General features: G+C 44.9%; 1 protein-coding gene across 1 annotated transcript in view; it reads right to left on the bottom strand.

Moving 5' to 3' along the window:
• Positions 1-22,589, bottom strand: part of FBXO36 (F-box protein 36) — a 104,533-nt gene that overhangs the window by 6,697 nt on the left and 75,247 nt on the right. Inside the window, exon 3 of the mRNA XM_053304655.1 lies at positions 11,353-11,525. Coding sequence (XP_053160630.1) covers positions 11,353-11,525 — 173 coding nt within the window. The remainder of the gene's footprint in view (positions 1-11,352; positions 11,526-22,589) is intronic.

Genomic DNA, 22,589 nt, shown 5'->3' with positions numbered 1-22,589 from the left:
TAAGCCATGTCGGGCAAGGATCAAGAGGGCAGGTGGTAGGCTACACCATTCCAAGCAACTTGTCCACATCCTCAGGAGTCACAAACTGAAACTGATCCAGGGTCATCACATCAAAGGAGATGCTGGACACCTTGGCATCACACTATGTAACAATTGTGGGGTTTGAATCTAAGTCAGCCTGAATACGAGATATTTTGTCCACAATAAACTCATTAAAAAGTCACAGTGAGTAATTGTTGGTTCCAAGTACTGATTCAAGGGGGAAAGTGCACACACTAGCCCCTTCATAACCTTGAACAACTCCGCCAGACGTGAACTTGTGGACGTGATACGGGAGGAAAATAATAGCTTCTTTGCCGCATGTATCGCCTGAGCATAGATCTTCAAATGTGATCTATGTAATAATCTGTCAGATTCGAGTTGAGTCTTTCTCCATTTGCGCTCTAGTTTTCTACCTTGCTGCTTCAACCCCCATAGTTCTGTATACCAAGAGGCTAGTTTCGAAGCGGGTTGGAGAGGATGCTTAGGAGTAATCGTGACCACTGCCCTGGTGAGTTGATTATTCCAATTCTCCCCCAGAATGTCAACAGGGTCACCAGCAGAGCCAACACTAAATCCCTCCAAGGCTTCTAGAAATCCTATTGGATCCAGTAACTTTCTTGGATGGACCATCCTAATGGATCTTTTATCCCTGTGGAGATGGGATGTGGTCATGAGTCCAACCCTAACCAGATGGTGGTCCATCCATGACAATGGGGAAATCACAGGAGTTCCTACCCAAGGAACACCACCCTGATCAGAATGAAAGACCAGATCAAGCGTGTGACCAACAATATGCGTTGGTCCCAAGACCACTTGGGATAGGCCCATAGTTGTCATGGCCGCTATGAACTCCTGATCCACCCCGGACAAATTGGTCCCAAAATGAACACTGAAGTCCCCCCCCCCACCCTCCACCACAAGCCTGAGAGACTCCAATGCCAAGCCCAAATCTGTCAGCTGAGTTAGGCAGTGGGGCAATCAGTACACCAACAGAAATCCCAGTCTATCCCTGGTCCCCAAACTTAGGTACATACATTCAGTATGGCTAGGCACTTCGACGGATCCTGGCAAGGGAGATTTTGTTCTTATAGACCATAGCCACTCCACCTCCCCACCCACGTCCCCTCCCCTGCTCCTCAACAGAGTGCCCTGGAGGGAGAAGCTGGGACCAGACCAGGCCACCAGCCTCCCCCAACCAATTATCTGTAATACATACCAGATTGGTCCCTTCATCCAGAATCAGATCATGGACGATTTCAGGTTTATTCTGGACTGACCTGGCATTACAAAGGAGCAAGAGGAGGCTCTGTGGATGGCTGACATTGCTTCCCAAGATCAAAGAGCTGGCAGGACAGCCAGAAAGGGAAATAGCAATTAAGTTTCTGATTTCCCTTCCCCTGCAATGGCCTGCTGACCTGTCAACGTTACTTCTTCTGTTCCCCACCACCACTGAAATAACTGCCCCATAATCAGTGGATACACCCCTCGTCTCCCCATCTCCAGACAGACCCAGACATTAAAACTCAGCTCACCCAGGAATTCAAGAAGCAGCTGAATTAAAATACCCACCCACCTTTACACACCCATAAGGGATCTTGAGCCAAACAGCCTGGCCCTCGCCCTTGTTATCTCCCAAAGGGGTGGCACCCTTTGGTGTCATCTCTGTGGTGCCAACCCCACCGGTGGAGGGCCCACCACCACAGGCAGCATTCCTATAAAGGCCCAGAACTGGGCAGGTGACCCCAGGAACTGCTGAATCACTCAGGATTCACCCAGTCCTGCACACACTCCCCACAGATGTTACACAGAGGCAGCAGGCCACAGCCTCACAGGGGAAGCAGGAGCAGGCAGGTAGCAGCAGAAGGAGGAGCCAACAGCATCCACCCAGTCTCTCACCCCAGGCAGCACTGGATAGGAAGCAGATGGACTCTTCCTCTCTTCTGCTGGGCTTCCAGCAAACTGAGAGACAAGCAGCATTCCTATAAAGGCCCAGAACTGGGCAGGTGGCCCCAGGAACTGCTGAGTCACTCAGGAACTGGCCCCAGTCCTGCACACACTCCCCACAAGGGATACTTTGTACCCATTATCATATTGATAAATTAATCAAAACTTACAATTGACTGGTTATATTGTCAAATGAGGTAGAAACATATTCTTGTCTCAGTTCCAAAGGTAAAGAGATATTTGAGCTGGAAAAACTCTCAACTAGTGAGGGATCCATTTCTACTATGGATTCCTTTTATTTTATTTTTTTTGGTTGACAAAACAGTTGTTCTATCTATATTCATCAACTGATCCTTACTGAATACATATTCTAACATTATAACTCTCTATCATATTGTGGTTATTCTTTTCTTTTCCATTGGGCAGTTTGGTGGGGGATCTTTTTGGTTCTTTTTTGGGTTGATCAGATGACCAGGTGGCAGCTTTATGGATGTCGGAGAAATTAATGCCCGCCAGGTGTGCAGCTGATGTTGCCACTGCTCTCGTAGAGTGAGCCCGGATGGTGGCAGGTGGAGAAATTCCTTGCTTCTTGTAGCAGAAGAGGATAGCCTGGACAACCTTTGTCGGAAGACTTGTTTCCCTTTGCTAGTGCCCTCAAAGGTGACAAAGAATCTATGTGTATGCCTGAAGTCCTTGGTACATGCCAGATAAAATAGCACAGTCCTCCGAATGTCCAGTGAGTGCAAGGAATGCTCAACGGGTGTCTCAGAGTTAGGAAAGAAGATGGGTAGAATGATGTCTTGGTTGATGTGGAAGTCTGATACAATTTTGGGGAGGAATGATGGGTAAGTCCTCATCACCACTTTGTTAGGATAAAACATTGATTGATTGACTGATTGTATTTCTATACCGCCTGATATAGAAATCTCCAGGCAATGTACAAGTTAAAACATAATATAAAAACAATATAAAACAGTTAAAATTAATAAAGCAGATAAAAATCTCAATGAATAATAACACATTACAATTTAGATTTCAATTAAAAACCTGGGAAAACAGGTACGTCTTCAGGGTCCTAATATAGTGTAGGGGGTATCCATCCATAGCACAGTGAGCTCATTGAATCTCTGAGCTGTTGTAATTCATACCAGGAAAGCACTTTAAAGGAGAAGAACTTAAGGGTGGTTGATGACAATGGTTCAAAGGGATCTTCAGTTAATGTAGACAGGAGGACCAGGGAAAGGCTCCAGGGTTCTACTGGTTCCTTAATCGGTTCCTTAATTTTTAGCCCCTTCAAAAACCGTTTACAGTCTGGATGAGAAAAGACCAATGTGGAATCTGCATGGCAGATAGTGCTGATAAATGCACCATGATAGAGGAATTAGGCCATTTGCTTGATGAAAGTCAGGTAGAGCAAAATTTGGCAGATCGATGTGTTGAAGGGATCAATACCTTTGGAACAGGCATAGATAGAAAATTTCTCCCACTTGCAGGAATAATTTCATCTCGTGGAGGCCTTCCGTTCATGCACAAGGATGTTATTCTGAAGGTCAGCCTCCATGCTATCATGTTCAAGGTCCTCAGGCTGTGATGGAAGACCTGGCCATTGCTCTGGTTAAGGAGATCTGGGCGATGTTCAAGATGGCAGTGGGATCCCAAGAGAGACGAAGAGAAGAGGATACCAGGGGAGAAGAGGAAACCAGGAGAAGAGGAAAATAGGGCTGTCTTGGCACCCAGGGGATGAGTAGGATGCAATCTGTTTTTTGTAGGGAGATCTTGCTGTCCACCTGGAGAGGAGCACAAAGCGAGGAAAGATGTAAAAAACCTTGCCCATCCAAGGAATTTGGAAGGCATCCCTCAGTAACCGTTGCCCATTGCAGCCCTTGAACAATACACAGGGCACTTTTTGTTCTCTCTGGTGGTGAACAGATCCACTTGGGGAGTCCCCCAGTCAGAAAATAAAATCCAGAGTGTAGTTCCATTTGTGTTAGCTGGCACTGTTTGTCTGCCCGCTTAGGTTGTCTGCAAGGATGCTGTCGACACCAGCTATGTGTAGGGCCATTGGGTAAATGTATAGAATACACCAGTCCCATATTTGAATGGCCAAGTCGCACAAAGACCAGGAGACTGTGCCTCCCTGGTGATTCAGGTAGGCTATGACTGTAATATTGTCTAGTGTAACTTGAACAGTCTTGCCTGAAAGAAGAGGTAGGAAGGACTTCAAGGCCAAGAAAACCACTATGAGCTCCAGGAAGCTGATGTGTAGGGCAGCTTGTTGGTGGTTCCAAAGACCCCTGGCAGGTAGGCCCTCACAGTGTGCACCCCAGCCTATCAGGGAGGCATCTGTCATGAGTGAGATCAACATCATGGGTGGTTGGAATGGGAGGCCCACGTTCACATTCTCCAGTCATGTCCACCACAGGGAGTCCAGAACAAAGACTGGGATCTCTAAGCAAAGATCCTGATCGTCCACATTGGGTTGGAACACAGAGAACAGCCACATCTGAAGGCAGTGCATACCAAGTCTGGCATAGGCACAGTGGTTGTACACAAAATCATGAGTCCTAAAAGGCGCTGGATGGAATGAGCTGACTAGCATGGGTTGAAGTGGAATGTGGACACTGTACAGTAGATCATTTGTTGTCTTTCTGGAGAGACAAATGCCTTTTTGAATCACTCCTATATATTGCATCAAGAATCACTCCTATATATTGCAAAGAGCACTGAGGGGTCAGATTTGACTTTTTCCAGTTCACCTGGATGCCTAGCATTTTCAGAAGAGATAGGACTTCCGCAACATGAACCTGGAGAAGATTCTTGGACGTGATCAACCAATCATCCAGTTATAGGAAGATGGAAACTCAGTGAGTTTTCAGGTGGGTGATGACTGCAATCATACATTTCATGAATACTCATGGTGCAGTTGACAGGCTGAAAGGTAGTATTGGAAGATCTGATTTCCTACTGTGAAACGCAGAAACTTCTGATGCTGGGGGCAGATGGAAATGTGGAAATAGGCATCTTTTAAGTCTGCTGTGGTGAACCATTCCTCTCCCAATCGAAGTGGAAGAAGTTGCTGAAGCATGAACAATTCAGCAGATGGAGTTCTAGTATGGGCTCCACCATCTTTCTTTGTTACTTTGAAATATTGGGAGTAAAATCCCGCCCATTGATGGTCCAAGGGGATTGGCTCTATCGCCCCTTTGGATAAGAGCTCCTGTACCTCTGCTAAAAGCAGAGGAGTTGCAGGGGTATATTTTATTCCCATAAAGGGAGGTGTGGACCAGAACTAAATGGCGTAGCCGGTGGAAACGATACTTAGCACTCAAGCATTGGAGGTGATAAGATGCCAGAGTGCTAAATAGGGGATGAGCTGGGTAACAGGAGTGGGAGCAATGGACAAGGGTTTTAAGAAGGCAGACTCTGCTTAGAGGTGTCCTGACTCCGTGGCTTCTGATATTGTTTACCGCACTGAGAGAAAGCCCTTTGACTTTGAGGGAAGGAGTGCCTCTGTGATCAGAGTAGCTGTAGGAGGTTCTAGACTTGTCAGGTCACCAGAATCTCTGATTGAAAGGGCGAGAAGTTGAAGAGGAGTTGGTGAAAGTGTGAGCGGTGAATTTTGACTTCTTCATCCTCTCCATCACTTCATCAGTCTCTTCGCTAAAGAGCCCTTGGCTGTCAGAGGGTAAATCTTTGATTTTGTCACACATATCCTGATGCATGAAGATGATCTGAGCCAAGCATGCCTGCGAAACATGGCTGCACTAGCCACAGTGCGGGACTCAGTTTATGTAAAGTGCTTCACAGTGCTGAGGGATTGTCTAGTGACATCCGCTAACTTGGCAAGGAGTACCTTAAAAAGGTCCTGTAAACGTGCAGGAGCCTCCTGCATGTCTTCTTTGAAGCTTTCCCAGATGGAACAATTAAACTTAGACATACAGGCCATATAATTCGAGACCTTGATACATAGGGAAGGTGATTAATAGCTCTTCTGCCTCACTGTGTTGAGTTTCCAGCCCTCTTTGTCAATGGGGTTAAAATGACATTTCCCCCATTTAGAGGATGAGGTGCAATCAACCATTAAGGAATTTAGTGGGGGATGCTTAAACAAAAAATGATAGTCCTCCTCCTGCATGCAGTCAAAAATTTCAAGTCTACATGAGGTCGAATCCGCAGAAGATAAGAGCCTTCCATGTCACCTTCACTGAGTTGACTAGAACAGGCAGCAGGGCAGGGCTTCAGGAGTGCATGTCACAGAAGAGACTGATGGAGTAGCTCTTGCCAAAGAAGCTGATGGGGTCCTGGGGAACCTTGGATTCTTGACGTCAATGTCATCGTCAACGTCATCGTCAGTGTTAAGACCATGTAGAGCAAAGCCTTTGAAGGTTGATCCCGACATCCTAAGAGGCAAATCTAGAATGGTGTCAAAGTCAGGATTCTGAATGTCCCTTGATGTTGGTGACATCAAAGGCAGTTTGATGCTGAAGGTTGGAGTCATTGACAATGAAGACGAGCAAAAAAGGCAATCCATTGACATCGATTGGACCATTCTTAGTGAGGGGTGGACGGTTAAGATCAGCAATGTCAGAGGCGCTGTTGTTGCCAACATCGAAGCTGATGATTGAAGATCGATGGATATCAAAGGTGGAAGTGTAGTGTTGATGATGAACTCTGGCAAAGAAAAAGAAAAAAGGACAACCTGGACCGTCGATGGTGTTGGTGTTGCAGGTAATGACCGGGATTGTGAGCGAAACAGTATCTTGAACACAGTTCCAGAGTGGGGCTCGACAGTTGATGACATCGAAGAAGTGGAGGCAGTCACAGGCAACATTGTGGAAGAAGTCATACAGCTTGATGGAGTTGTTGACATCGATTTTGACTTTGGTGACGCTTTTGACTGCAAAGTTGAAGGTGCTTCAGATGTTTTTGGCCACTTTGAGGAGGAAGAAGAGGGATCAGAATCTTTATGCTTTATTTTCTTGTATTTATGGGACTCCTTTGGGATGTCCTTTGGCTTTTTAAATGAGGTTGAAGCAGAGTCAGATGAAGGCTTCGGTGTTGACACCAGCTTCAATATTGATGCAGCCGATATTGGCATAAGTGTCAGCAGATGGAGGGCTGACTCATAAAGAGCAGCCCTCAGTTGAAGCACTCAGCTTTTCCTGGTCTGATTGGAGAAGGACAAGCAGATTCTACATGTAAAATTTTATGGTCCTCTCCCAGACACAACAGGCAGAGCTCATGGTAGTCAGAGGATGATAAAGTGCCATGGCACAAAGTGTAACATTTGAAAGTCTTCCTCAAGTCCACGAGAAAAAAATATTTTACTGTTCCGAGGCTGAAAGAAAATAGATAGAGAAAGGTCGAGGAAGTCTGAGGCCAAGACCAAAAATAACACAGAAAAGCAGAATATAAAGCGAAAGTGTAGTCTAAAACGATCTGAGGTCGAAAGTCAGAAAATCACAAAGACACCAAGTCTAAAACATTAGGTAGAGGTATAAGCCAATAAAACAGTCTGAGAACCAGATAAAGGAGAAAGATAATGACAAAAATGCTTGTTTTGTTTGTTCCAGGAACCAAAGATACGGAACAAATCCAAAGGGAAGTGCACAGCACAGAGGATGGAAAGGACCTGCAAAGAACTGAGGACCTGAGGTCCTGATCTCAAGAACTGAGAAAAGATGTTTGCCAACCAAAGAGACTGAGCACACTCTGCGTGTGAAGGGCGGGGCTTCAAGAACCTCGTGAAGCTTTCGAATGCTTCAGCAGTGGTTGCTGCGCAAGCAGCCCAATGTTGCAAATGATGCCTAGCCACCACAAGGATTCATTGTTTTAACTTCTATAGTTTTCAGGAAAATATATTTTAAAGTGAACTTAGCAACAGTGGAGACTGAAAACACATCTCATTGGCTGATACGATTATGACATCACTTCCTTGTTCTGCTCTAGGGCTGAGATACTGCAGCTTATTCTGATGAATTTTCTCTGCCTTCTTCTTTGCCAACTAAGAGGCCCTAAAATTATTAAGGTTAGAAATTACAGGGGGCAGGGGGAGGTGGGAGATTGATCCAACATTGCTATCAAGTAATGAGGAAGTTGCAGCTCTGATTAAGGTGGGGGATACTGCTGGGGTAGGGGAGCTGAAGAACTCTCTTTCACTGATACTGCAGGCCTTTGGTGTATGAGGTGGTGGCAGCTCTAATTTGGAGGGATACTGGAGGGAGGCTGAGGAACTCTTTCTCTACTACTATCTCTAGTGAACCTGGGGGTGGAATTGGGAGTGCTGGGAGAGCAGAAGGCAAGCTACAGACAGCATCTTTGTAAATGGGAGTTACACTAGGGGTGTGCACAAAACTGGTTTTCCCAGTTCGGTTCAAATTCGAACCAGGTTCAAACTGGGGTGGGGAGGTTCGGTTTTGGTTTTGCTCGAACCCCTCCTTGGTTCGGTTCGAATTTGAACTGGTTCAAACTGGTTCAAACCATTCCAAACCATTCCAAGCCTCCAAAACTGGGTTGGGCAGTAGGGACCCATGGGTGCCAACTACCTCCCAAACCCCAAAGCAATCAGACACTCCTACAATGTTTAATGATTTTTTTGAATTTTTTTTTTAAAAAAAAATTCTCATAGGGTATAATGAGGACTCGAACCGGCCCATTATAGCCTATGTAGAGCACCTAGGTGCCTACTACCTAACAAACGCCAAAGCAATCAGACACTCCTATGATTATTAATGATTTTCTGAAGATTTTTTTCAATTTTTTCACTTCTCCCATAGGGAATAATGGGGATTTGAGGATGCCCCATTCCCCACCATTGGGGTGGTGCCAGGGCACCCCAAAGTGGGTCTGGGGGCACAGCAGGGCTGACCTCCACCCCCCACCTCAAAGGCACCCCCAAGTTGATAGGATTTATTGTTGATTCATCAGGAATTTTTAAAGAATTGGTTTTTGGCTCCATAGACATGCATTGGCTCCATAGAAAATAACAGAGTGCCTTTTCACCTACTGACCTTAATTGCTTATCGCACTGAACTCTGAGTTCGGTTCACAGCAATTAAGCTATTAAGGTGAAAGGGCACAGTGTTCTTCTGAATGGAAAGGCTCAGTCTCAATGTATCTCAACAGAGCCAAAAATTAATTCTTTAAAAATGCCTGATTAATCAACAATAACTCCTATCAATGTGGGGGTGCCTGGGGGGGGTGGAGGCCGGCCCTGCCGTGTCCCCAGACCCACTTTGGGGTACTCTGGCACCCCCCAAAGGTGGGGAATGGGGCTGCCTCAAATCCCCATTATTCCCTATGGAAGGGATGCAAAAAACTCCCCACAATGTATATGCTGCTATGCAGGTGTCCTAGTGCCACTTGACACAAATCACAAAGAGAATGTTATTAAGTTACTAATTAAAGTATTACATATGATTGATTAAGATAATAAAAATATATAGAAACTATCTATAAAGTATACTCTTCTATAGTAAAATGTATTTATTTATTTTTAATTATTTATATTTCTATACTATCCCAACTGTCAGCTCTGGGCAGTTCACAACAAGCAAAACAGGCATGATCCATTAAAAACAAACAGAAACAGCCAGAAACTAAAACAATATAGCAGTTTAAAACAATTTAAAAACAGTTCAAAAACCCTGGAAGGCCAGAACAAAAAAGTAAGTCTTAAGGGCTTTCTTGAAGGCCAGTAATGTTAAGCCTTAATTTCTACTTAAATGCATAACAGAATGTTTTTATGGTGTCATCAAGCAATGAGAACGTATTATTGTTCAGCAAGTATCTGAATTTCAAAAAGGAAGCTCAATTTATTTCTTGGCAATTTAAGCCCTCGATTTAAATGGTTATCTTTCTTGGTGATTTAAACCAGCGATTTAAATCACTGGTTTAAATTGCCTTTCAGTCCACCCGGGATTCCACTATATGTAGGGAAATTCAAGACATCACTACACTGAAACCAGAAATACATTTAATTACACTATGAATACATTAAAATAACATCCCACTGAAGATGCATATTTTGATCCATAATACAGCTAAGCTGATTTTAACGGCTTTATTATCAGTAGGACTACACTCTTTTTCATTTTACCAAATTATGTATTGGATTGCCACTTTGCAATGTAAGTGAAATAATATTATAAGCCAGCTATAGAAAGTACTATGCCACTATTTCTTAGGGCAGTGGTTCTTAACCACTGGCTTAGGAGTTTTCCGTGTTACTCCTAGTAACATCAGAATGTAGAATGAAAAGTCAAATCTTAGATGTTTTGGCTCAAATGTTTTGTTAATTAAATATGTGTAAATCCAGTAATTAACCGGTTGTAGGACTACACAGCTATTAAGCAAAAGAGGAGCAAGTTCTTTTGGACACAATATGTGCTTGACTTTACATAAGGTTTTAGCTCCCTCTGGTGGCACTTTGTTTAAATCAGTCCTACAAAATACCTCTAAGCAGCCATTTAACTTTTTCAAAGAAACCAGACACTGCAATGCAATTCACTTATTGTAAAAGTTATCTTGCTTTCTCATTGTTTTATAGCTGCTTCCCTCATAAACCAAAGGTAATCTTATATAGATTTAACTAAGAGTTTATTCAGAAACAATTCTATTTTCTCTTTTTCTTTCCCCTCCCTTTTGCTTTTTGACTCCATCCCCCACACTCTCTACAGCAGGGTTTCTCAACGTGTGGGTCCCCAGATGTTATTGGACTTCAACTCCCATAATTCCCAGCCCCAGTGGCCTTTTGTTGGGAATTATGGGAGTTGAAGTCCAATTACATCTGGGGACCCACATGTTGAGAATCTCTGCTCTACAGGATCCCCACTGAGACAAACTTCTCAACAACAAAACATAAAAGATTACTAGATAGAATACAATACTCATGTCAGCCAAATACAATGAAATCTGTGTACAATGGATGGATGGCTATAACAAAAGGGACATAAAGCAAAGAAGTATAATGCAGCATGGGAAATGTGTAGAACAAGGACAAGGATAAATATTGGAATAAATAAGATCACATCAAAGCAGTTTACTGGATTAACTCAGTAGAATACAACTGTCCACATCATGAGTGGTTAGCTTTTTCAGTCTAGGAGTACAAATATGACAAAACATCCATTGCTGCATATTATACAAAATAGTCCTAGTCTTTCAAAATGCATATATCTTTCCAATGCCCCCCGCCCCCGCGAAGTAGCATACCAGCCTATTTAAGACTTTATGGTCATTACACAGGTTCAGAGGCACGTGGCTAGATAATTTTCAGACACCAAATGAAATCATACATCTCCAGAAATGGACTATTTATGCTGAAAATGAATTTAAAGTGAATATATTTCAAACTTTTTTTTTTACCGCTTCAAATCTGTGAGATACTTGAGAAAGTCTGGCAATATCTTCAAGATCCAAATAGGATATGATGTTCAGAAGCAACGCGTCAGGAAGTCGAACCAGGAAATCGAAATTACCTCGGCACAAATTGAAGATATGATCCAGAGTACCTGCTCCAAATATGATGGCTATCTGAACTGTAATTAAAAACAAAAAACAAAAAAAATCCTACTCAGCTAAAACCAGAGAGATTTATATTGTGCCCTCAAAAGACTGGCCTTCCTCTAAATGCATTTTGCAAAGCTACACAGCTTTGCAAAATGCATAAGTAAAATGCATAAGTTGCATTTGACAAAGCTATATAGTTTAAAGGTGAACAGATACATACTGGATTTCATATGGTGAAACACACAGATTTTCAGAATGGGAAGTGCATATCTGAACCTGCAGTTTCTTCCAAGCATCAAAATTAACTGTACTGTTGAACACTAATAATTATACTAAGTTTAATGTGTAAGCAAACAGGTAACATTGATACCAAGTCTTGAAAAATCTAAAGTTTTCCTTTAAATTCATCGCATTCATTGCAATGAGGCTTTCTCCCATGTTTCAGGCTGACAAAATAAATGTTACTGTATGCCACAATGAGCTTTAGCCTATTCAGGCGCCTTAGAATGCAATCAAATTCAGGAACTTGAATTGAGTATGCAGATTGAGTATAACAGAACCCTTTTATCCTGGCCATCAACTGAATATGGACCACATCCTCATCTTTTCCAAGACTCCTGCACCTGAGTAGGGGATTGAGCTCAATAATTTTCCCATCTTTAGGGGGATTGAGCCTAGACAAATCCTAGAAAAAGTGCTGTCATTTCTCAGTAAGGAGTTGATCTCTTCTCAGAGAAGAAGCTCCTTAGAGGCAGTAAGGCCTGCTGCTTTTGAGAGGAGTTAGTGGCACAAGTTGCCACTTCGCTCCAGGAGACAAACCCAGATGAATACCTACATTTGTGTTCACCCACTTTTCCTTTGACTAAAATGAATCATGGGGCTGCGGATCAGACCATGGTATCCAAGACATGCTCCTGTAGCTGGGAGTGTGCCTTGTGTAGGACACCAGTTGTACTGCTCTGGCAGTTCTCAACAACTAGAATCCTTGGGAAAACTCTCTCTGTTGGGTTTCCCCAAGATTATTCTTGTGTTTTGACTGCCTGAGAGCTCCCAGACTCTTTGAGTGGAAAACCCAGAGAGATTCTTGAGCAGATCCCCCTGATAGAAGCTTTTGAGGCTGAGCCCTTCCCAAAGCAGACTTGCCACGAGCTAATCTCTTGTGCTTGACTGCCTGGGAGCTACAGTGCTCCCCTAGGTTGTTGTGGGTTTGCACAGAGCCATGGGCATGGGTGCTGCACCTGTACCCCACTGACTATCCGTGCCCTCCTCCAGGAAGACTCAATGAGGGACTCTAGCTATCCCCCTACCCATAGGTGGGAAACACTCCTTGGGGTTGTATACAAGATAGCAGATTAAGGAAAGGTACTATGCATTCATTCATTCATTCATTCATTCATTCAGGAAAGGTAACTTTCTCTCCTCTTCCAATTCTGGGCTCTTTACTTTTTTCTCTGTCTCCTTCCACATTCTCTTTTGCCTGCATAGCTGTCACTCTTTTATTCTCTGTCCTTCATATATTGCCTCCATAGCCATACCTACCTCACAGATACACCCTGTTTGTTTCTCCCTATATTCAAAAAGGATTTTTACATTATCCCTCCCCCCACACACTTTTACAAAGATTGTTCCATTACCTGTTCCCATTTTAAAAGGTTTTCCATTATTCCCCGTTTTTACAAGGATCTTTCTATTCCCCACCCCCTTTAATAACAGTACAATTAACTATTTTCTGGAGTAAAAATGCAAAGAACTGTACTGGCAGTTGCAACTGCTGCAGACACAAAAGAATCTCAGCAAGCCAGATAGCTCTGCTCTGAATGAGGGTCAAATCATGCCCTATTCACACTGTATGTTCAATAGTTGCATGAGATGTCTGTACATACATGTTGAACACAGGTACAAAAGTAAGCTTCCTATCTGCACCATGCATTTGAGGGGCTTGTACCCAGCTTCAGTTTTAAAAGGAGCACAGGTAGAGTCATTAATACAAAAACATACAAGAGTGTATAGATATCTGTACGCTTATACAATATAATGTTAATAGGGCTTCAGACACACTTCTTAGGAGTCCATTTAAAAACTACTCTATCTCAGTCATTTCTCAAAAGATGTGCATCAGTTTTGGACTGGTCATGAAACTTGGAGAGATGGTTTAGATTTTGTTGCCAATAGAATGTGCAGGGCTTATAATGGCGGAGTGTAGTTTTTACACCTCACCTTTACAGATACAAGCATGCCTGTATAATCAAATGTGAGTGAATACAGTTACTTGATTGACTGATTAAGTGCCATCAAGCCTGTGTTGACTTTTAGCGACCACATAGATAGATGCTCTCCAGGATGATCTGTCTTCAACTTGGCCTTTAAGGTCTCTCGGTGGTGCATTCATTGTTGTCATAATCAAGTCCATCCACCTGGCTGCTGGTCATCCTCTTCTTCTCTTTCCTTCAACTTCCCCCAGCATTATGGACTTCTCAAGGGAGCTGAGCTTTTGCATAATGTATCCAAAGTATGATAGTTTGAGCATGGTCATTGGTGCCTCGAGTGAAAAATCCTGGATTGGTTTGTTCTATGATCCATTTGTTTGTTTTCCTGGCTGTCCATGGTATCCTTCAAGGTCTTCTCCAGCACCAAAGTTCAAAAGCATCAATACTTTTTCTATTTTGCTTCTTCAAAGTCCAACTTTTGCATCCATAGAGTGTCACGGGAAAACCATTGTCCGAACCATTCTAATCTTTGTAGGTGTAGACACGTCACGGCATCTAAATATCCTTTCCAAGGCCTTCATTGCAACCCTATCAAGTGCTAGTCTAAGGCGTATTTCTTGACTGCTGGATCCTTTATTGTTGACGGTCGATCCTAAAAGGCAGAAGCTATCCACCACTTCATTGTCTTCATTATCAGTTCTGAGGCTGGTTGCTGTACCTGTTGTAATTAGTTTAGTCTTCTTTACATTTAGTCGTAGTCCCATTTTTTCACTGTGCTCCTTGACTTTCATTACTAGAGCTTGCAGATCATTCGCATTCTCAGCTATCAGAGTGGTGTCATCAGCATAGTGCAGGTATTTGATGTTACTTCCTCCAACTTTAAAACCATGCTCATCTTCAAATCCAGCTTCTCTGAGTATATGTTCAGCATAGAAGTTGAATAAATGAGAAAGTATGCAGCCTTGCCTTACTCCTTTGCTGATCTGGAAACAGTCTGTTTCACCGTGTTCTGTCTGGACTGTGGCTTCCTGGCCTGTGTATAGGTTTCTCATAAGAATAATGAGAAGTTCTGGGACACTCATTTTTCTAAGGATATTCCACAACTTGACAAGGTCAAAGCAATCAAAGGCTTTTCTGTAGTCAATAAAGCACATATTGACTTCTTTCTGGTATTCTCTGGCTTTCTCAATTATCCAGCGTGCATCAGCAATTATGTCTCTTGTTCCTCAGCCTTTTCTGAAACCAGCTTGAACATCCGGCATTTCCCTTTCCACTTAGGGCTCTAATCTGCATTGGATGATCCTGAGCACTATTTTGCTAGTATGGGAAATTAAGGATATTGTGTGATGGTTTGTGCAATCTGTTAAGTATCCTTTCTTTGGTATGAGTATATAGATTGACCTCTTCCAATCTGTTGGCCACTGTGTGGTTCTCCAAATTTGCTGGCATAGTTTGGTTGCTGTCTCATTGTTTTATAGCTGCTTTCCTCATAAACCAAAGGTAATCTTTTATAGATTTAACTAAGAGCAAGCTCTTCCACCTTCTTGCACCAATAATGTAATCAATTGATTTCTGTGTACTCCATCTGGTGAAGTCCATGTGTATAGGTGACGCTTTGGTTGTATGAAGAATGTGTTAGCAATGAAAAGATCTTTGGCTTGGCAAAAACTAACAAGTTGTTCTCCAGCTTCATTTCTGTTTCCTAGGCCATACAGTCCGACTGTGTTTTCCTCTTTACCATTTCCAACTTTGGCATTCCAGTCTCCAGCCATCACCAGCACATCTTGCTTGCATGTTCTGTCAATTTTAGACTGAACTTGAGCATAAAACCCATCAACTTCCTCTTCTTCTGCATCAGTTGGGGCATAGACTTGAAGAACTGTCATGTTAAAGGGTTGTCCATGAAATCTAATTGATATTAGTCGGTCACTGACTGCATTGTACCCAAGTACTGTCATTGCTATATCCTTCCTGACTATGAAAGCAACACTGTTCCTTCTTTGTTTCTCATGTCCTGAGTAGTAAACGGTATGATTTTCTGACTGAAAGTGTCCTATTCCAGTCCACTTTAATTCACTGATGCCCAAGATGTTAATCTGTAGTCGATTCATTTCATCTTTCACTGTGTCGAACTTTCCCATGCTTCTTATATTCCATGTTCTGTTTGTAATTCTGTCTTTGCAGCTTTGGATTTTCTTTTCCTGCATGGCAACATCAGCTGCTAGATGTCCAAAAGGCTTTAATCTAACTGCGTCATAAACACCATTGGTACTCTGAGAAATCCTCAGCTCTTCCTCAGTAGCATGTTGAGTGTCATCCGACCTGAGGGGCCCATCATCCAGCACTACATCAACAATCATTGATGTGAACTAGAAATGGAAAAGGTGCAGAAGAGGGCAACCAAGATGAGCAGGGGCCTAGAGTACCTTTCTTATGAGGCAAAACTACAACACCTGGGGCTTTTTAGTTTAGAAAAAAGACGACTGCGGGGAGACATGATAAAGGTCTATAAAATAATGCATGGTATGGAGAAAGCAGATAGAGAGAAATTCTTCTCCCTCTCCCAACACTAGGACCAGGGGTTATCTCATGTAATTGATTGCTGGGAAATTTAGGACCAACAAACGGAAGTACTTTCCCACACAACGCATAATCCACTTGTGGAATTCTCTGCCACAAGATGTGGTGACAGCCAACAACCTGGATGGCTTTAAGAAGGGTTTGGATAACTTCATGGAGGAGAGGTCTATCAATGACTACTAGTCGGAGGGCTGTGGGCCACTTCTTGCCTCAAAGGCAGGATGCCTCTGAGTACCAGTTGCAGGGGAGTAACAGCAGGAGAGAGGGAATGACCTCAACTTCTGCCTGTGGCTTCCAGCAGCATCTGGTGGGCCACTGTGTGAAACAGAAGGCTGGACTAGATGGGCCTTGGGCCTGATCCAGCAGGGCTGTTCTTATGTTCTTATCATTCTCTTTTGTTTATCCATGTGGTATTCTTGGTAAAACACAGGAGTGGTTTACCATTGCCTTCTCCCGCGCAGTATGAAATCATGCCTTTGTTGTTGTCACTTAAGTGATCATCCACCTCCAGCACCTTCCTATATCACTGCTGCCCAATATAGGTGCCTGCTTGCAGTTAACCATTCACATACAATTATATTTATATTAAGTCCCCTGGTATATAGCCAATGGGCATATGACTACACCTTAACATAATTCACCTTGCACTATAGTCTATTTCTCAACCCTTTTACCATCCTGAAACTGTAGGGAGTGTATATGCTATTTGGGGAGTAATCAGTTTTGTACCAATTTCCTGCTCTTCTGTCTCCTTCTTTCTTCACAAGTGTAGGTTTGATGCCCGGCCAAGTTATGGGGAATAAACAGGTTGCCTGTAACTGATGATCTGGTAGTGATCCATTGCCATTAAGTATTGGGTTCTGTGCCTGCACAGGGACCCCACAGAAGGACTAGCTGACTCCTTGCAGTGCCCTTTCTGCCTTGCACATGGTCCATGCTTTCATTGGTATTGGCAGTCTGGGCGCCATTTTCTACTGTTCCTGGATGACTGCCATGAAGTGATGATCAGCCATTGTGTTTCACTTTGAGGTAGGTGTCATCCTTCCTTCCTTTCTGTTCTTCTCATTATTATTATTTTGAGTATAGATGGCTACTGCAGTGGGGTGGCGATGGGAGGGTCTTATGAATGGCAACGGATCACTACCAGATAATCAGTTACAGGTAAGCAACCTGTTTATCTGGATTGTGATCCGTTGCCCTTCATAAGGATTGGGTGACTAGATAGCTTCTCCTTTAGGAGGTGGGTACAGTAGACCCAGAAGCCGCTATTGCAGCACCCACTTTGGAACACTTCTCCCAGAATTAGCCTGTGCTGCATTTCAGAGATCTATAACATAATGCAGAATAAACGATTAATGAGATGACCACTTTGCAGCCACACAAATGTCCTGTATCCTAAGTCCTGACAGGTGTGCTGATGAGGATGTGTAAGCCTTGGTGGAATGGGCTTTGATAGTTCTTGGTGGTTGAACATTCTGCAGTTTATAGGTGAGCAGGATCAACTCCACCAGCCATTGTGACAGCCATTGGTGGGATATAGCCCGTCTTTTCATTTTGCCCATTTAGGAAACAAAGAGTATATTGAACTTTCTGAACCCTCTTGTCCCTTGCAGGTAATAGAAGAGACATCTCCTTACATCCAAGGAATGAAGAGATTTTTCCAGTGGTATGGTTGGATTGCAGAAAAAAGGTAGGAAGAATAACGGCTTGGTTCAAGTCCAATATGATTTTAGGTCGAAAGTCAGGGTCCTAATCTCATGACAACTTTATCGGGGTAAAATTGCATATAGGGCGTATCAGTCCTCAGTACTGTCAGTTCACTAGCACTTTTTGAGTTTGTAATCACAGTTAAGAATGCAATCTTCAGTGTCAGATATTTGTGAGTAGTGATGTGCATGGACCGGTCCGGAGGCCATTCTACAGTCTGAGCATGGGCGGCTCGCGGATCGAGTAAACTTCGGTAGGGGTTCTTTTAAGGGTGGGGGGAGGGTGTACTTACCTCTCCCGCTGCTTTCCCCCCTCCTGCGTGCCTTTTTTCGTTAGCAATTGGGGCGGCAGATACCTCCCAGCCGCCCCTTCCCCCTCTCAGCTGCAAAAGGCTTCAGGACGTGTGCACGTGTGTGTGTGGCCGCACGCGTGCACGTCCCAGAGACATGACGTACGTGCGCATGCGCAAAAGGCTTCCTGAAGCCATTTGCAGCCGAGAGGGGGAACTGCTAACGAAAAAAGGTGCACTGGAGGGGGAAAAGCGGCGGGAGGGGTAAGTACACCCTCCCCCCGCCCTTAAAGGAACCCCTACCCCAGTGCCAGACCGCAGCTCTGCGGTTCCATGCACATCTCTATTTGTGAGTGGAGTCCCTTAATGGCTCAAAGGGAGCTGCAGTTAGGGTTGAGAGTAGGGATGGGTCTGGACCGGTCTGGAGGCCATTGTAAAGGCCTCCGGACCGTCCGGACCGGTTTGGACCTGGTCGATCCGGTCCGGGTGGAGGGGGTTCCTTTAAGGGTGGGGAGGGTTTGCTTACCCCTCCCGCCGCTTTGCCCTCTCCAGCTCTCATAATTACTGTAGAAATTAGGGCGGCAGGATATCTCCCTGCCGCCCCTTCTTGCTGCTCAATGTAAAAGGCTCCGACAAGCCTTCTGTGCACGCGCACGCCGCGCGCGAGCTTCACGTCTCCCGGAGGCCCGGTCTACCCGGCCTTGGCCCCTGCCGGCGGGTAGACCGGGCCTCGGGTGGGCGGAGGCCCGGTCTACCCGCCGGCAGGGGCCGAGGCCGGGTAGACCGGGCCTCCGGGAGACGTGAAGCTCGCGCACGGCATGCACGTGCGCAGAAGGCTTGTCGGAGCCTTTTACATTGATCAGCAAGAAGGGGCGGCAGGGAGGTATCCTGCCGCCCCAATTTCTACAGTAATTACAAGAGCTGGAGGGGGCAAAGCGGTGGGAGGGGTAAGTAAACCCTCCCCGCCCTTAAAGGAACCCCCTCCACAGTGCCGGACCGCAGCTGTGTGGTTCCGTGAACACCCCTAGTTGAGAGTAGCAATGAAAGACTCAATTGTTCAATCAGGCTGTTGCAACTGAGACAATCTGTTTGCACACTGCCAATTCCCCTTTTATGTATGGCCAAGGGTTATGTCTTGTGCAGTTTGCAACAGTTCCATATCTGTATGCTTAGCACACACAATGGTTGGGACACACTTCCACCTTGCTTGTCGACATATGCCACGGCAGTTGTATTGTCTAGCTGAAATTGCACAACTCTGCCTTGCAGAAGAGGTTGGAAAGCTTTTAGAGCCAGGAACACTGCCAGCAGCTCCAGGAAACTGACATGTAATGTCTGCTGATGGTGGGTCCATACTACCTGGACTTGATGCCCCTCACAGTGGGCACCCATGCCTGTTAAGGAGGCATCTGTAGTTACCCATTGAGTGGGCTCTGGCGGTTGGAAGGGTACCCCTCCCAGCAGATTCCTCTCTAGCATCCACCAGCAGAGAGAGTGGAGCAAAGGATCTGGAATTGTCAGTAGCATATTTGGCTGTCCACATTGGGATGAAAAGTCCCAAGATACCACATCTGCAGTTTACGTGTCCTCAGTTGCACATAGGCTATTGTCATATTGCAGGAGGCCATCAAGCCCATCAGCCTTTGAATAGGATATGCCCTCTGAATGGGGTTGGCCAAAAATTGAGTAATCAGGGCACCAATATGCAGATACCTTTCTATTGACAAGAATGCCTGTTTGGTTTGAACGTCCAGCACTGACCCAATATAGGTAATCAGCTTTGTGGGCTGCAGATGAGATTTCTCTACGTTCACATGCACATTGAGTTCTCACAGTAGGTCCAACACAGAATGCTTGTGAAAGTAACTCTTCTCTGATTTGTCCTGCCAAGAACCAGTGGTCCAGACATGGGAAGATCACGAGGCCTTGAGTTAGAAGAGGGGCGACAATCGCTGCCATACATTTTGTGAAGACTCTCAGGGCTGTGGCCAGTCCAAAGGGGAGCAGTGTATTGGAATATCCAGTTTCTGACTGTGAACTGCAGGTACTTCCAGTGATGTTTCTGGATTCCTCTATGGAAGTACACAACTCTTAAATCTAACATTGACAACCACTCCTCCCTGGTTAGGAAGGGCAGTATGCTTTGCAATGTCATCATCATGAATTTGCGTATGTCTATAAAGAGATTCAGGTTCCTCAGATCCATAATTGCCCTTATCTGCCGTCCTTCTTCGGGATTTAGAAATAACAGGAAGAAAAGCCCTGCATCCTCTGCACCCACTGCACCGGAGCAATAGCTCCTTTCTCCTACAGAATCTGAACTTCCTCTAGCAAAATTGGAGTTCTGGGCTAAATTTCATGTCTGAAAATGGAGGCATAGCTTTGAACTCTGTGGCATAGCCAGTGGATACGATCCGGAGTACCCACGGGTCCGATGTTATGTTGTGCCATGCTTGGGCCTGGCTTGCCAATTTAGTGGTACTGGCAACTTCGAAGAGGATGGTAAGTGCTTCGGAATGTAGATGTGATTGGTTCTGTTGCTGATACTTTTGCAGTGGACGCAGCACGCAATTAAAGAGACTGCTTTGAGGATTCTTTTGAGGTACGTACCCCTTGGTTCTGCCACCCCATTCTGACGTTGTCTGGAAGTAACCGGAAGTAGTAGCTGCGACTCACACTGCATGCATCTGACATGTGCAAATGTCAGGTGCGCACGTGAGCGTGATGTGTGCAGTTGCAGCTACTACTTCCAGTTATTTCTGGACGTTGGAACGGGGGACAGAGAGGTACACTGCCACCCCGATGGGCTTTTAGGGAAATGTGCACCAGCGGGGGAAACATGGCCGGGCGGGGGAGTGCATCCTCCCCTGCCCTTAAAGCCAACCCCTGCCGTCGAACCCTCGAGCCGGCCAGGGTTCGAACCAGTTCAGAAGCCCATAAAAGGGCCTCCGAACTGGTTCATGCACATCCCTATTGGTATCCAGCATGTCCAATTTTCTGCCGTCCTTCTCAGCTGGAGTCGTATACCTGCAACCCAACTTGGAAGATGACGCACAATCTATTACCAATGAGTTCAGTGCTGGGTATATGAGCAGATAGGAATAGTCCTCTTCCTGGATTCTGTATAGCCCTCCAGGCATTCAGAAGTCGGGGTGGATGTCTGCAGCACTTCCCATGCTAACTGAGCAGCATGGGAGACAACCGGTAACACTGGAAGAGCCACAGGCTGAGAAGACTTTGCTGCAGCCATCATGGACAAGGACCTTGACATCTGTGTCTTGGAACTTGATTTCAAGGCCCAAAGCCTCTGCTATCTCAGTCAGATGTATATGGTAGACCTTAATTTTCTCTGTGGGCGAAATAGAAGGCCTCATCGGAACATTTGACAGGGGGTTGGAGGGGTCAAACGTCGTGGTTGATTCCGCCTCAGAATCTGTAATGTCACCATCATCCCCTGATGGTGACGCAAGTGGGACCGAACTCTCCTTTGGCTTTTTCAGTGGGGTCACCTTAGACTTCGCAACTGCCTTCTTGGGCACAATCACAATTCAGCATGAGTGGATTTAGTCATTGTTGCAGCAGGCAAAACATACTTTGGAAGAATAGCCTGTGGGAGTGCCGGCAACTGAGTCTCTGGAGATTGCTGTAACACATAAACCATTTGTGGCTACGGGTTTGCCAGCTGTTGGCCAGCAGAGGTGATCTGTGTCACGTGAGGTGGGTGATGTACCTGCACATGCTGAGCAGTTTTCTGCACTTTCTATAGTTGGGACTCAGCATAATCATCCGGTAGAGTCTCAGCTGATGCATGTCGAAATCTACATGTATATGTTATTTCCCTCTGGCTTGAGAGGCCTTGTGTATTAACATACTGTAATGCAGATCTCCAGGTCAATGGGGTATAGGAAGTCGTCGATACTGATGCCAGTGGTAGACATTAGCTCTGCCCTCGATGCTGAAGCGTGCTGCGAAGTGAAGCACACCGGTGACATCGATGGTGTTTTTGGTATTGGTGCAGGAACCTCCTCGACATCGAGCTCAATGTCGAGACCGCTACTGAGGAAACTGTGAAATGTTGATCCTGGTGGGGTGCTTGATGTTGATTCCAACATCAAGAGCAGTGTGCTTGCGGTATTGGGATTCAGAGACAGCAAATCCCCCAATGTGTGTTCAGTGTCGAAGTCGAGGAGTGCCCAGAATCAGGTTGCCAAGGCATTACTTCCCTCGTTGAGGGGGATTGCAGCAGAGTGCACACAGATGAAAGTTGAAGGGGCCGATGTAGAGACACAACCCAGAAAGGGGACTTTGAA

The sequence above is a fragment of the Hemicordylus capensis genome, chromosome 3 (genome assembly GCF_027244095.1).
Source record: "Hemicordylus capensis ecotype Gifberg chromosome 3, rHemCap1.1.pri, whole genome shotgun sequence".
NCBI lineage: Eukaryota > Metazoa > Chordata > Lepidosauria > Squamata > Cordylidae > Hemicordylus > Hemicordylus capensis.
The sequence above is the reverse complement of the archived record's forward strand: the minus strand, read 5'-3'. Positions and strand labels throughout refer to the sequence as shown.